The sequence below is a fragment of the Zalophus californianus genome, chromosome 1 (genome assembly GCF_009762305.2).
Source record: "Zalophus californianus isolate mZalCal1 chromosome 1, mZalCal1.pri.v2, whole genome shotgun sequence".
NCBI classification, from domain to species: domain Eukaryota; kingdom Metazoa; phylum Chordata; class Mammalia; order Carnivora; family Otariidae; genus Zalophus; species Zalophus californianus.
Window position 1 is genome coordinate 52,804,050 of NC_045595.1, and position 16,700 is coordinate 52,820,749.

The 16,700-nt window shown below is 39.0% G+C and overlaps 1 protein-coding gene across 8 annotated transcripts in view; it reads left to right on the forward strand.

Moving 5' to 3' along the window:
- The window catches only part of ATG7 (autophagy related 7), a 232,123-nt gene that overhangs the window by 79,436 nt on the left and 135,987 nt on the right, over positions 1 to 16,700 (forward strand). For all 8 annotated transcript variants that reach the window (XM_027587382.2, XM_027587383.2, XM_027587378.1 and 5 more), the window contains one exon: positions 745 to 825. In XM_027587382.2, coding sequence (XP_027443183.1) covers positions 745 to 825 — 81 coding nt within the window. The remainder of the gene's footprint in view (positions 1 to 744; positions 826 to 16,700) is intronic.

Genomic DNA, 16,700 nt, shown 5'->3' on the forward strand with positions numbered 1-16,700 from the left:
TATTTTTCATAATTTGGTAATTTTTTTCAAAATTTCATAATTTTCAAAATGTTAATGATCTACCCAATAGTTTAAAACTTCCCGTTTGGCATAAGTATAGTTCTAGAGAGGTATAATGTTGTCGGTAAATTACTTAAAGTTTTTGAAACCTGGTTATAGCCGATACCCTGAAAATGGCAGTCAGTTGTAGTTTAGAAGTTTATGCTCGAGGTGGTGCTGTTTCCCCATAAATTTGGTGATGTTTTGCATTTTATCCCTATCTATTCCAAGTTAACCAAATAACTAGATATATATTTAGAACCGTCTCTGCCTGGCATAGTCCCCACACCTTCCCACCTGTGATACCCCACCCAATACCCTATCCTACATACACACACTTACCCATATTCACTATAACTTGTATATGACAGTTGGGTCATCATAAACTAGTTGACTGGTTATATTTTTTAAGACATTTATTACAACGATACTTTACAGTGTAGTGATTTCTTTTTGTATTTTGGATTTTTTTAGGTCTCAAATACATGAAAAGGTTGTAGGTTCCTAACTGAATAAAAGACATGATACAGTTCTTCCTCAAACTGATTTTAGTACAAGGAAAAATATCCATGCTGCACTTCATTTTTGCTAGTAATCCGTGTGAAGACCACCATATTATTTCCCACTTCTTGTCAGAAACTACAAATACATTTCACAGGTGTGGGCATTCTGAGCTTGATGTCAATTGTTTTGTTTTGTTTTTAGATCCGGGGATTTCTGTCGCGGTTTGATAATGTCCTTCCTGTCAGTCTGGCGTTTGACAAATGTACAGCTTGTTCTTCCAAAGTAAGTCATTCTGCATTTGAGGGAATTGTTTTTTAAAATGAACCTATTACCCTTGCCAGTGAGAGGCACTGAACCCAACTGAGGACTTTTTTGAGGGGGAGGAATAGGGTCTAAAAAATTGGAAGGGATTTGTCATTTATGTGTATTCATTCTCACAGGGAAACCAGCCTGAAAAAGTTTTATTTATAGTGTACAAAGAGAGACTGAATTAGATATTGTAGTTCTGTATCAATACTTGCATCACAATAATTTGAATGTGAACTTCACTAGGTTTTGTTCCTCCTCAGAGGAACCTTGCTCACATAGACCATTATAGAGCAATTTTTAAGTGTTCCTTAGAGGAGGGGGATACCAGGCAGTCCTCGTGGTTTGTCTTGGAGATCTACATAATGACAAAAAAGTAAACAGAGATTAGGGGCCTGGCTAGGGAGCCATAAAAGAACCCCTTCAGCTTTGATCTTTCCAGAGGCTCTAAAAATAGAGCTGGTATGTCTTCCATTGTAATGGGAAACGGCTGATGTATCTCAAAACTACAGTGATGACATCTCATTTTTTAATAGACCTAGAGATAGTCTGAGTTATTTGTGCTTGTATACTGTGTGTTTATAGCTATTTTTTCTTTTGTATGCCTCTAAGCCATTGATGACCAGTGATTTAACCTGGGCTTTTAAAACTAAAGCTTCTTGGTAAGATTTTCATGTTCAAGTGTTATGCAAAATAGTGTTGGGGTTATTAATCCCAAACTCTGGCCTCTCACTTCTAATTCAGGACTTTGCCGTGGAGCCTACATCTGGCAGTATGGAAGGGATTGAATTCTGGGGAAGCTTATTTTTTTTAAGACTTTACTTGGTCATATCCTATGAGAAGCACAGTCCTAACCAGTCTAAAAACTTAACTCAAGATTTGAGAATGCTGATAAATTTGGTTAATTTATGTGCTGAAACATTTAGAGTAATTTTTTTTCTTCAAAAAGTAAACTAAGCTGTTTTATCATTATGCATCCCAAGTGTCAGCGTTGAGATTTAAAGCTTACCGTTTATCAGTAGTTACCCACGAGCTCATTCTTTTTGTTGTCTCTCTGAGGTATCATATCTGTTCAAGTCAAGGCCTCAAGGGTGTCTACTTCTGTCTTCAGAAATGCAAGTTTTAGGATTATATGCTTTTTAGTGAGCACTTTTTTTTTTGAATGGCTCAGCTAATTGGTCTCAAAATAACTTGGCAGTATTAATTTTCATACTGAAATCATTTGGCACAGGTGCCAGTTTTTCTGTGGCTTTATGTAGATCAGGCGTCTCAATGAAATAAAGATAATTGGGTTCTGTAAGTGAAATGCAAACACTCATTCTTTCTTCTCGTTCTAATTAAATTAGCCCTTGAGATACTGTTTATGAAAGAATCACAAGCATACCAGCTAACTGAGGTCCCCTCTGTTCTTTGAAAGAGAATCACTTTGCATTTTTCTTTCACACTTATTGTAAGCATTAAACTAAATATAGGTATCACTTTTTTGTTAGTGAAGTTAATTCCTCTTGATGGTCATTCTGAAAGTCCTGCTTTACATAAACATGCTAGACGATTTAATACAAACGGCCTTGGATTTTAACAGCTGTGCTATTCCCATAGCGATCACTTTTCATGTGGTCTGGGTATTAAATTTCTTTTGTGCTGAAAAGGTTGCTTCACTGGTGCACGTATTTCCTTACAGTAGAAACACAGCATTTACTTACTTGGCTAACTTCTTTATTCGCTTAGGAGAATGTCATTCTCTATTATCTGCAAACCCAACATTAATACTTTGAAATGACAAATCCAATTACAGTTTCATCTCTGTGCATGTGAATTTTTCTTAATGCATACTTAGCATAATATTTTTATACTGAGTCATATCATAGTTGTTACTGTTTCAGAAAGATTCTTTGCGGCTAAAAATGACTTTTTAAAAATTCTCCTTTGATATCCATGAAGTAATTTTTTCCTTTGGTAGTTTTTGGTATTTTGCCTCCTCCCCCTCCCCCCCCCCAGGACCAAGGTCATACCTGTATCTAATTTAACACAAATACAGAGAGAAAGATGGGGGAGATAGAATAAGCTCTGCTGAGTAATAATGCTCTGTTCGTTACTATATTTATATATATGTATAGACCTTTTATAAGGCCTGAGGTAGGGTAGAATACAGTTCTCTACTGTGTCAGGGAAGGCCGAATCATCTACACACGAGTCATTTCTTATCTTGTTTGGTTTTAACTTGGCATGTAACCAGATGAATTGTTCCACCTTACAGAAAAAATACTGAAGAATCTGGAGGGAGTAGGGTAATGAAGAGGTATTTTCATTCCAATTTCTGTTTATTGTCTTACAAGACTTAATCTTAAAATGATGGTATCTACCGCACAATTTCAAAAATCTTATTTGAAGCTATATGAGTTGTTTTTAGTTCTAAAAAGGAATTTAGAGCCAACTGAAGCTTTTGTGAATTGCTAGCAGAGGAAAAAATAGAATTTAAAACCAATATTCTTGAAAGAATTTCTCATAATACATTGAATTAGTTATTATTAGCCTTTCATCTAAATATTGGGGGGGAAATTAAGGTATTTTTTGGTAACTTTATTTTGATATAATTTTATACTTACAGAGAAGTTGCAAGAATAGTACAGAGAACCTCCTTATACTCTACCCAGATTGACCAGTTGTTTGCATTTTGCCCCATTTGTATATGTGTGTACTCCCCTCCCTCCCACCCTGCTTCCTCCTCCCCACCCTTCTCTTTTTCCTTCAACTTTGAGAATAAGTTGGAGAAATTGTGGTCCTTTCCAACTAAATATTTCAATGTGTATTTCCTAAGAAAAAGGATATTCTCTTACCCAAACACAAGATATTTTCAAATTCAGGCAGTTTAATGTTGCCACAATACTGTTATCTAATCCACAGTCTACATTTTAAATGTTGTTGTTTGTACCAGTAATGTTCTTTATAGGTTTTTTCTCCCAGACCAATTCAGGATCCAATTCAGGATCAACCATGCATTTAGTTGTCATATCTCTTTGGCTTCCCTCAATCTGGAAAAGTTCCTTAGCCTTTCTTTGTCTTTCTTAACCTAAATATGCTGATATTTTGCCATTTATTTTGTAGCATTTCCCTCAACTTGATTTTGTCTAATGTTTATGATTAGAGTCAGGTTATGAAACTTTGGCAGAACTACCAAAGATGTGATGATGTATCTTCATGTTAGGAGGCACATGATGTATTTTATCCCCTTTGGTGATGTTAATTTCCCCCTTTCCATATTTTTAACTACCTTTCCCAACCGTGAGAACCTGACTCTTATTATCCTGCATATATTTACTCACTTGCTCAAGTCTAAAATATACAGAAAGTAGTTTCAAAATTGCTAGCTCATACCACTGCAGAAAATCAACCTACTAATTAGAGTTCGATTTTTGTGCATGGTTCTTTTTTGCTAGGTAAAATTTATATACAGTGGAAGGCATGAATCTCAAGAGAAAACAATTCTGTGGGTTTTGACAAATGTATACATGCGTGTAACCCACATTTCAGTCAAGATTTAGAATGTTTCCATCAACCCAGGAAGTCCCCTTGTCTCGCCCTTACCAGACCATCTCGAGGAAGGAGGACAATATGTTGAATATTGTGACCATTTTCTTTGCCATAAGGGGTAAAGCTAGGCACCTTCTGGTATTTTATGCAACAGTAGCCTAATTCTCAGTCCCAGAAGTTGACTAGAAACTTTTCTCAAATCTGTAGTGGGAGCAGGGCTGTGCCTGAGGCGACTGCATGTGGATATTCTTCTTGTTGCACAATCTGTCACCCACAACCTTTGTGATACTGCAGGAATAGCCTTGCATGAAGAAGCAGGCCCAGTCTTGGTTTTCATACCATCTGGGACCTGCCTACTGCACAGATGTAGCAAGCTGCGCCCAGAAACCTGATCTGGGGATTTTAATTAGCAAGTAGCAACCCTAATAATACACTTCGGTGTTTACCATGCCATGGGCTCTTCTGTTGATGGGTCATGATTAAACTTCCCACAGTGACTTGCTATGAACTTTTTGTGTGTATCTGTATGTGTGCCTTGAGTGATAGAGAAGGTATAGGAATAATACACTTTGGCTGGTATCCTCATGTAGTAAATTATATGGTTTTTTGTGTTTTGTGTTTTTTTTTTTGCCAACCTGTTCATTTATTTTTTGATATTATGTAATCCTAACGTTTTTCTATCCCATTTCTTTGTTACATAAGAGGTATGAAATAACAGTACTCACTTTGTAGCTATTTAAACTTTTAGAAAAACCTCTGTCCCAAAGCAATCTGTTGCCTCAGGTTCTACAAATGCACCCTTTTGAGGATAGAAAGGCGAGTCCTAGATATGCAAAAAGAGGTTAAAATCTTGCTGTATGGCTGTTAGCAGGTATTCATTTATTCAACTGCCATTTGAGTCCCTGCTGGGTGCTAGAGATACAAAGATGATTAAAAAGAATGCTATTTAGAGGATGCGACAGACCTGTAAAGCAGCAGTGATCTCCCTTATATAGTGATATGCTATGCAGTCAAGGTGCATCTTCTTGTTGTGGTGTCCTAGTTCCCATTAGTTTTTCAAATCAGAGAGACCGGGGTGGCATTGCAGAAGGGGACTTCTGAGTTGATGTTAAAGGGTGAGTAGGAATTTCTAGAAACACACAGGAGATAGAACAAGAGGGGAAGTCACTGTAGAGGGGAATTGCATGAACAATAGCCAGAAGAAAGAAAACATGGTACATTTATGCAGTTGTTCAGGATAGCAGTTGTGACAGAGCATCAGACATCCAATTCCCTATGAACTGTCCTCTCTGTTAGGTGCCATTTCAATTTCGGCTGTTCTTGAGTTGGAATCTAGTGTACTTTGTCTAACATTTGAGGCTGCTGTTTTGAATTTTACAATTCCATATAAAATTGTTTCTCACCTAGCACCAAGCTTAGGGGGTTTCCTAGCCTAAGGAATCCTACAGCTGCAACAGTATGGTGTGGAGGCCAGGAAGTTATTCAGGGGATTTCCAGGGTCCTGGCTCTGAGTCCCTTGCTGGCTGCCTGAGTGACCAGAAGCAAGGTGCTCCCTGCTCTGTCCGCCTCCGTTTCTTCTTTTGTTAAATGAGTCAGTTGGATGAGATAAGCTCTGGCTCTCTATTGACCCTCAAAGTTATTAGCTCTTATATTTTCTTAATTTTATTCTTTATTCCACAGCAATCTTTTAATTATAGAAAAATCAGAAAATATATTTAAGGTTAAAGAAGATAATCAACAGTATTCTAGCCACTCAGACCATGGTTAGCCATTGACCTCTACCCTTCTTAAGAAAAAAAAATTTCTTTGTAAGGAGGTATGTGTAGATAATTTTTCTCTCTGAACATTCCTGTTTTATGTTTGAAATTAGCTTTAGAGAGAAGGATTTATGGTGCTGCACCAAGGACACTCCCTGTTTCTCTGATTTGATAGGGTTTTAAATCTCAATCATTTTTAAGGACTGGCCAGAACCCAATCGGAAGAGCTCTCCAAAGTTTGTGCCAGGAATTTTTGCATACAGCTTCTCAGTGGCAAATATTACTCAAAACTGGACTGCAGCCAGGTTTTCCTTCTCTTTTCCAAAAGGGACATAAATCTCTGATTTGGAAAATGATGAGTAACCCCCAGGTTCCCTTTTCCTATCTCATTTACCCAGTGAGGCCTCAAGTCTTCTGTTGTAATGCATGATGGATTCCATATGCATGGTTGTGTGGTGTAAACTGTATCCCACATCTTGTGCTTAGCAACTAGTGTTTCCCCAATCTCCAAAACTGCTTGGTTCCCTAAAGGAGACAGAATATCCCGCCAGAGCCAGTGTGGAGTATGTAGCTGCAAGCTCTAACCTTGGAGCTCTTGGCTCTTCACCTCCTTGAAAAACCTTGGACATTTCTCCCTTTGCTTCAATTTCTTCATCCATAGAGTGGGGAAAATATTTTCTGTTTCCCAGGGAAATTGCAATGGCTGACGTGTATCCAGTTCCCTGTGACCAAGTACCAAGGCCTTTGCCCACTCCTGGGACTGATGTTGACATCAGAAATAAGAAAACAAAGACCCCTGTGATTGAAATAGGTCACCCGGGGTGTGTGGAACCCTTTTCGGGCTCACTGTACAAGCAGGTACAATGAGAGACCTGACTGTAGGTCAAGACTGCCCTGGTTTTGAGAAGCTGCAGAAACCTTCCATCATGACTTATGCAAATACTTCCAAAACCTTCCCCCTTGATTCCAGAGAACTGTGCCTTCTGACCAATGGTCCTCTGAGACCACCTAATTGGTAGCTAAGTTTGTAGTGCTTGCTCTTCTTCCTGTCACCTGTGGTCACAAAGACATGCCTAGTTTGCTTGAACACATGTTTTTCTTACAGGATCCTTTGACCATCCAGACCAGAAAGTTTAGAATGTGATCTTACATGGTTCCACTGGCTGCCTGGCCTAAGTATAATCTTCAGGTTGTTGAAAATCTGGGTTCCTTTTAGTTTGGAATTAATCTCATTCACTTTTAGCCTCTCCTCCTCTCCCCCAACCCAAGCCTATCCCTTGACAGAGTGGTTCTTAAAATTTTTGAGTCCTGGACCTTGTTCAGACTGACCAAAGTAGCAGACCCTGCTTCCCTGAAAAAACGCAAAGCCACACACAGTTTTGCAGATAGTTTATTGGCTTCATGAAGACCCGTGGATCCTAGGAAAGCACCTTTGTTCTATGAGTTTTACTTTGGTACCATTCGAATCCAAGCTGTTCTAGATGAGACACTGGGGAATGAGTGTTGTAACCAGTCCCACCATGACCTCTTACATGGCTTTGGAAAGTTGCCATCTCTCTCTGGAGACTCATTTTCCTTAGCTGTAGTAAAAAGAGATTCAGGAGCTCATCTACCACTGGGTTTTGTTTTATGACTGTGAGATTGTAGAGTCTCTTGATCTGCTATTCCATTTCTTTAGGCCCAGCTACATTTAGAATGGGGAAGATACTGCCCCTGCTCAGAGTTCTAAGAGATCATTGTCGCTATTCTAGTGGTGCATTGATTTGACTCCTGATGGACAGAGAGCCCCAATTATCATCTGCTCATGTTCCTTCTTTCCTTTTTGTTTACATAAAAATATATTTTATATTATTTTTATATTCATAAAATATTTCATGTTCTTCACTTCTCCCTCCACCCTTAGTAGCTTTGGAAAGGAGGGAGGGAGGATCATGGTAGTGACTGCTGGGTTTTTTTTGTTTGTTTTGTTTTTTCTTTTCTTTTTTAAAATTTTATTTATTTATTTATTTATTTATTTATTTATTTTTAGATTTTTATTTATTTGACAGAGAGAAAGACAGCCAGAGAGGGAAAACAAGCAGGGGGGAGTGGGCAGAAGGAGAAGCGGGCTTCCCACAGAGCAGGGAGCCTGATGTGGGCCTCGATCCCAGGACCCTGGGATCATGACCCGAGCCGAAGGCAGCTGCTTAATCGACTGAGCCACCCAGGTGCCCCACTGCTGGGTTTTTTTTAAATAGGGGAGCCATCAGTTTGAATTGGGAGATCTTTTATGGATGTACATGCTTGTACATACGCAATTTGTATACAACGTATAACTATTTAAGTTGAATACTGAAAACACTCAGATAAATATTTACATGAATTTATTTTGATGACTGTTGTCCTAGCAGTTCCCGTGAACAAACATCAGAACTCCTAATTCAGGATACATTTTTGAATGATACAGAGGTGAGTAAGAGCCTCTGAAGTTTCTGATGATATCCTTCTAGACAAGATAGTAAAATTATATTACATGATTAAATAACTTGTTATACCAGAATTATATAAACATCCTTACTAATTATGCCTTGGAAGGCATAATTAGTTTTTAGTAAATGGTAGGAACTGATTAAATGTTTTGAATGGCAGGAAAAATTCATGTTTTAGTAGATGAATAAATGAACAGCAAAACAGGATAAGAAAAAAATAAGATAGTCTGTACTGTCCAGGAACTTACAGTCTGGTAGGTAGCTAAGACTCAGTAGCAGAATGCCCTTTGCCTGTTAGTGCAGAGGTGTGATTTATCATTATGCCATAAGTGGTAGCTGTTAATGTTATATTTCAGGGTTCTGAATATTTATCCACCTGATCTTCTTTTTAGCTTTTACTATCTCCTTTGCTTTAGTTGATGCTTTCGATGATTTGTTATTATGTTGGAGGATCATTTCCAGAGTATATTAAAACAAGGAGCCCTTGGGATTCATCATAGATGACCTAATATTTTATTAAAGGACACATTTTTGGCAATGAATTCTTTGAAGAGTTTTGCTTGCTCTTATGCAGGATTTTTAAGAGTCTCCATTTTATTTTTTCTAAAAGGCCTTCCAGTATCCTGTCCAGGTATTTCTAAAAAAACTTATCTCTACAGCCTTTTTTGCCATAGAAGTTATGAATGAACTGTTTGAGAACATCCTATTCCTAAATTTACTGTCCTTATAACTTGCTTATGTAATGTTTTATGTGATGACAGTGATAAATTCGAGAGTGTCTAGCTTTCCTTAGTTTTTTTTTTTTTTTAACTTTTTTAAAATTTTAAGTAAACTCTACGCCACACATGGGGCTCGAACTCATGACCCTGAAATCAAGAGTCACATGTTGTACGCACTGAGCCAGCCAGACATCACTGGTCTTCCCTAGTTTTAAGTAATTCTTTCATCATAGAAACTAAAGATTTTTTTCTTCACAAGGAAGAAAAGGCTACATATTTCTCTTTTCTAGAATACCTAGTGGGTGATTAAAGCATACACCAAAGTTCGACATCTTGAATTTATAGCCATCAGACTAAAATTGGAAAATACCTTCCCTGTGATCCTGAAAAGGTTGCAAGTATGCCAAATGTAAACAGTCAGTGGGAGAACAGACATAGCAAGTTTTTGCAAATAAGAAGAACCATGTAGAAACTACATGAATGCGTATCCAGTAGAGTCTTGAGGAATGGCAGTATCTCTGGGATAACTGTCCCACCTCCCACGAGGACTGTGTTGAAGGGTATGTTGCATAGTCCCAAGGCCTGTAGTCAGAGATTACCCATCCTCATGACTGTAGACAGCCTTGGTGTCTTTGTAGTTGACTCTGGATTCGCTGGGGCATTTGGATACTCTGAAGAACTTTGTCAGCACTCCAACTTGGGATAGAAATCCATGTGAAAGCATATTTTTGTGTTCTTTGTAAAGGCAGGAAAAAAATTTGGATTTCTCTCAGTTCTTAGTTGTGCTTGACATTTCCCTATCATGTTGGCTCTTTCATGAAGGACCCTGAAGGGGGAGATGGTAACAGAAGTGGCAACTGAGGCAAGTTACTCACTGTTGCATTAATACCTCTCACATATCCCAAATGTGGAACATGAGCTCAGCTTCACTCTTTATGGGCCCATATCTAGATTTCCTGTTAGTTCAATTTGACCTGACAGACTTGACTTCAGTCATAATGCAAGCAGATTTTTAAAAATAAACAATTACAAACTGACTTACTAGTAGAGTAACGTGTTAGAGAGAAAACAAAAAAATACGCGTCACTTGGCTCTGCTGGAGGAATAAGAGTTTTATTTCCTAACATCTGCTGTTCTTTGCCTAATCATTCAAGTGCTTATTTTTGAGACTATTCCAGTAGGCCCCTGATACCTGAGAAATAAAACCTGTGACACCCTAACACACTGTGCAAAAGGACTGCAAGTCCCAAGAAGTGGCCCTTTCACAGTGTCCCTGGGGGAGGCAGTGCACTTATTTCAATTCTGCTGTGCTCACTCAAAACAGTTGACAAGTTCTTCTTGGGAAATTGCTTCAGATCTCACAATATTTTCCTCTTAATAGCCTCAGCAGTGGTGAGTTCTTGACCTTTGAAGGTTGGTTTTGATTTTTTGGAAAGGCTAGAAGTAATTTGAAGCTGCGTGTTGTGAATCAAGGGAACAAGCAGTTTGCAAGAAAAACTTCAAGAATTTGGGGCGCCTAGGTGGCTCAGTCATTAACCATCTGCCTTCAGCTCAGGTCATGATCCCAGTGTCCTGGGATTGAGCCCCGCATCAGGCTCCCTGCTCAGCGGGGAGCCTGCCTCTCCCTCTCCCACTCCCCCTGCTTGTGTTCCTGCTCTCGCTCTCTCTCTCTCTGTCAAATAAATAAATAAAAAATCTTGAAAAAAAAAATTTCAAGAATTAAAAAACTGCAAGAGCTTTGGTTTCTGGGTCTGAATAAGTAAAATCATCAGTGCAGGGAACTTGGAGTACGCTAACTTTGTGACTACGAGCTGGCTGAATGATAACAGGACATTTTAATATGGTTTGTGCCATAGAAATGGTCACTGGCTTTAGAGATGAACGCTGCCGACTCTGTGACTAGAGAAAAGTATCTCAAACTTTCTGTGCTTCACTTGAGCGGAAAACAGTTAAGATAATCTTTTTAGTGGCAATGAAGATTAAATGAGAGCTTGTATGCCAAGTGTCCTATAGTTGGTACTGTAAATGTTTTTTTGTGTGTATGGTTTTTTATTTATTTGAGAGAGAGAGAGAGAGCATGCGCACGAGCACATACAGGGGGAGAGGGAGAGGGAGGGAGAGAATCTCAAGCAGACTCCCCACTGAGCAAGGAGCCCAATGCGGGTCTCTATCTCACGACCCTGAGATATGACCTGAGCCAAAATCAAGAGTCGGACCCCTAACTGACTGAGCCACCAAGGTGCCCTGGTACTGTAAATGTTTTTAATTGCTCCTGCTTACAGAAATCAGATACCATTCCCGTTTCCATTCATAAATAGGCTCACTTTGTAATTTACAGCCATAAAATCTTTCTATCCTTAGAGGCTGAAAAGGGAGGGAAACAAAAAAAGATTTTTTTGAAAGAGAGCAATTCTTTTAAAAGGGCATGGCCTCAAGAGCTGAGCAAATATTAATGTGCAAGTTATTAGATTCATTGTCTTTTTCTTTCCTTTTTGCTTTTCTTTTCATGTAGGCATTTAATCTAGGGGTTTCATTATTAACCAGAATGAAGCTGGGGTTTAATATTCCCAAGAATGTGCACTAGGGAAGGAGGTAAATCCTCTTATTTGCTGAAGTTTCTGTGCAGGTATCTGTGACTAGTATCAGGCCCACAACTCTGGATGAGCTGGCATGAAACTTCTTGGCTGTATTGCCTCTGAATTCTGAATTCCTCTGTGCCCCTAATTAGAGGGCAAGGGCATAAGAGACTCAGGATGGTGGTTCTATGACAGCACCAGGCCTGCTACTGTCGTGCTGTTGTTCTTGCCCTTGTCCCACACTGCTCCTCAGAAGCCTTTCTCCAGCCCCAAGCATCTTGCCTTTCCTTATTGTGGCTATATTTGGTTGGAGGCCAGAGCAACACGAACAGGGAGGACCACCTGGCTTGGCTTCATCTTGCCAGATGCTGCAGTGTTTCTTTCTTTGGCACCATTTTATGGATGTCTTCTCAGTGTCCTTTTCAAGCTTCCCATGAAGTGTCTAACAAGAGGGCTACCCCATCTATCAGGCCAAGAACTCCTTAGGTTCAGAGAAATGACACAGAGGTCCAGGATTTCCAACCCTCTCAGTTCACTTACCTACCATATTAAGCATCTTTCAGACAATGATGTGGCAAGAATAACACTCATAGAATTCCAATGTACTGTCCTTGGCGGGGGGGGGGGGGGGGGGGGGGGGCGGGGGGAAGGATTCCTTTTAAAATTTTTAGCAATTTTGAGGACTGATTGGTTAAGCTCCTTGGTGAACCAACTGTTTATCCTTGGGAGACTTGTCCTTTTAAAGGAGAATCCTGACCCAGAAGAATGTATTTCCGACTGTGACATCAGGAATATTGGGTGCACTAGAACAACTTCTAGGTGCCCTCCAGCACAGATTTTGGGGGGTGGGATGAGAGTTTCAAAGTTTTTCTTCAAGAAATTGTTTATGACAAACATAGTTCACTTGGCTGTTTTGGTTAATTTTCAGCTTAAATATTTTTAAAAACATTTGGAAGGTAGGGACATGCAGCTGCTAAGAATCTAAGACAGTGTTGTTTGGAAAATGCAAATGCTTCTGTTTTGCATTTCCTTAAGGAAGTAGGATAGTTGCCTCCCATCTCTCTATTCCTTTGAATACAGATATTGTTTAAATGACATCATTTTGAATAAAATACAGAGTCCAGGTGGTTTGGGGACAATCAGTGGGAAAAAGTTATTTAAAAACAAAACAAAACAAAACTTGGGTATCATTGCATTCCAAGGGCCAAGAGACAGAATGATGGTATTTTTGGCAGGCTTCCAGGCCCAGCGAAACCCACACCCCAAGGCTGTCTCTGTAGCTTCCTGTGGTTTTCCCACTGAAGAGAAACAGCCTTTCTCTTGGATGGTCCAGGATGGCAAGTCTGTACATTAGCTTGATCAGCATGATGTTCCTGCTTTGAGGTTATTTCCCAGCAGGATCCATTTGGGAAATTTGATGTGCCACAATTTTTGCAAACTAAACTGTGTTTTAATCTTTTTGGTAGAAATGGGTAGCTTCCAATGGTTACAGGTTATTTTGCTACCATGATGTTTCTAACAAGGTCAAGTCTCAGACCAAATTTTGCTACACGTGTGAACATTTATTAGCAGGCAGACACAAAAGTTGGTCATTCAGCCATTTCTTACAGACTGAGAAAAACCCAACCTCATCCTTTTCATATGTATCTCACATCAGATACTCAGTAGAGACAGATACAAACATATTCTCCTTAAAGGATATATCTAACCTTTCAGTTGTGTCAAGTAATCAAATCTTCTGTTAACTGTCCAGACCCAGGACCAGAAGCCTAGGACCAGAGTGCCACTGCAAAGAGTGGTAGGCTGCTTGGTTTACCAGATTCTTATAATCCTCATGTATATAAAGGTTATATTTCCAACCAGCCCATATATCTTGAGCACTATTACTTTCATCAGAAAAATTATTCCTCCACCCCCCCCGTATACTCATTAGGAAAACCTTCCAGTGTAGATTTAGATAGCTATAATTAGTACACTCTGATTTGGGAGGTTCACTCTCTTCTACTTAGTCTTTCAAATGTGAACCAAGCTCACCTAGATGATGCATTCCTCATTAGGGTGCCCCAGATACTAAGTAGCTACCCCTGTCTGTGCACACACTATGTATGCTGAAGTATTTAAAATAAATTATAGATAACAATAGGTATCTCTTTATTTGCACCTAGAATATTGTATCTTGCATAATGTTGCCAGCCATTAATGAGTGACCTGAAATGTCAGTTGACCACTGTCCTGCTATGATGAATTAACCAGAGCCATGGATGAATGGTTCACCTGTGGGGCAGAGAAAGAGATTTAGTTGTAGGCTTTTTCAAGCTCTTTTGCATTCCTCCATCTAATCTTCTGATATGCATGGAAGTATCTCCCACCCAATTTTGCAGAGAAATCTTTGTCCAGAGTCATAGAGGAAATAAATTATAGGAACTGTAACTTGAACCTTTGTTCTTTATAGTTCCTCTGTACTATAAGGGTAGGTTGCTACCAGGAAGAGCTATCACGATTCTTCAAGGAATACCATAGTGCTTTCACTTTGGGGCAGGTGTGGGCAAGGTAAGGCCATGTGCTAAGGATATAATACATAAAAGAATGTTGGTAGATTAGTAGTTTAACTCATGGTAAGCCATATAATTCAAACCAGCTCTCTTACTGAAGTCACCTAAAGAAACTAGATAAATCATTTTTTTAATCTTCTTAAACATCAAAGAACTAATAAATTGTGAAGAATTATTAAGCTGAGACTTGGGAGAGAATGTGACAGAGCAGAGTGAGCCTAATATTGGGGCCTCTTTTGTCTTATGGGCATTTGCTAATCAATAAAAGGAAGTTGAGAGCCTGAGCTCAACTTTGGTATCCTTTCGATGTTAAAAACTTTAGTCTGGGTCTTATCAAGCTCAGGAAGCCTGGTAAACCATTCCCCACTTTGAGTTGGGACTCCCTGAAGAGAAACACTGAGGATTAATGGTAATGGAAGCAAACCAACTCTCACATTGGCTGCAGCTCAGTTTCACATTATCTGAGTGGCCCACAAACTTTAAGGTTGACTTGGATAAAGATGACTGCATGTAGCTAATGCCCAGAGGTGCCAGGTAAAAGTAATGGAATCTTCTTAGAGGAGAATATCATGATCCCAGTCCTCAAATTACTTCAACAAATAATCTTTCAATTACAGTATCCAGCCTAATCAGAGGTAACCAAGCACACAAAGAAGACACCAAACACAAGAACTAACAGAAGCAACAGACAACAGAAATAGACTCACAGAGATTCTAGATACTAGAATTACCAGAAGCAGACTATAAAATACTATTACAGGATTAAAAGAAATACAAGCCAAACTTTAGTTTCAGCAGGTACTGAGAACTTTAAAATGTGGCTTTGTACATTAAAAAAAAAAAATCAAATTCTACAACTAAAATACAAAAACAAAGTGAACAGTTTATAGGCTGTCAGACACAGCAAAGAACAAATCAGTCACCATGCACTCTCTCTCTCTCTCTCTCAAATAAAATCTTTTAAAAAAGAAGATATAATGGAAATTAAATATTTTAAATGAATGATAAACATTTCATGTAAAAATTTATAGGATAGAGGTAAAGGAGTAACCTAATAGAAAAATGGACAGCCTTAACAGAAAAAAAGGCCTAAAATTAATGAGCAAATATTTATCTCAAGAAGTCAGAAAATGCAGTACAACAAATACAAACAAGCCAAAGGTAGAAACTAAAGAGCAAAAAGAAGATGAACAACGCCAAGAGTATGGAAGTATCTATAAAATTGGTAAGCCTCTAATGAGGCCGACCATGAAGAAACAGAAAACACAATTAGCATGTATCTTAACAACATAGTTTTGAATTATTTTATTTTTTAAGATTTTGAGAGAGAGAGCGCGAGCACACACAAGCAGGGGGAGCGGCAGGCAGAGGGAGAAGCAGGTTCCCTACTGAGCAAGGAGCCCAATGTGGGACTCAATCCCAGGGTCCTGGGATTGTGACCTGAGTGGAAGGCAGACGCTTAACCGACTGAACCACCCAGGTGTCCATTGAATTTTTTTTTTTAAAGAGTTTATTTATTACAGAGAGTGCATGCACATATGTGCAAGGGGGGAGGGGGAGAGGGAGGAGGAGAGAATCTCAAGCAGACTTCCCACTGAGCACGAAGCCTGACTTGTGGCTTGACCCGGAGATCGTGACCTAAGCCAAAACCAAGAGTGGGATGCTCAACCAACTGAGCCACCCAGGTGCCCCCAACATAGTAATAAATTTTTAAAGGTCAGATACAAAGGAATAAATGTCTAAGTTCAGAATTCAAATACAGCAGAACTAAGGGATGTTGTTTGGGAAGCAGATTTAGATGGAAGAATTAAAAAGAAGAATAAGGTAGTGGTTATCATACAAGTCAGTGTTTACCTCAGAGAGGCCGGTAGGGTGTTGTGATTGTAAAGTGGGCTTTGTAGGGACTTCAGTGTGCTGATGTTCTTGATAGTATTTTAAGCTTTACCGTTTTAAGTCTGTGTTATTTCATGACAGAAAGATTAATAAATAAGCATTCTGCTTGCAGGTGTTTTCAAGCTCACCCATCATTTACATTATTCTTTTAGCTATACGTGAAAGGGTCTCAACCTGACACACTGCTTTTTAGAGAATACTCATTCTAGCCTGAAGGTTTCTAACACATGAGTAGAAGTGGTCTACTGGTAGATGACACAACTCAACAACCTTAGGCCATAAGGGACTGAGTCCAAAAGAACTTACCTACACCATACTTAATTTAAGCCAAGAGTATACATACTTTTTGAAACTG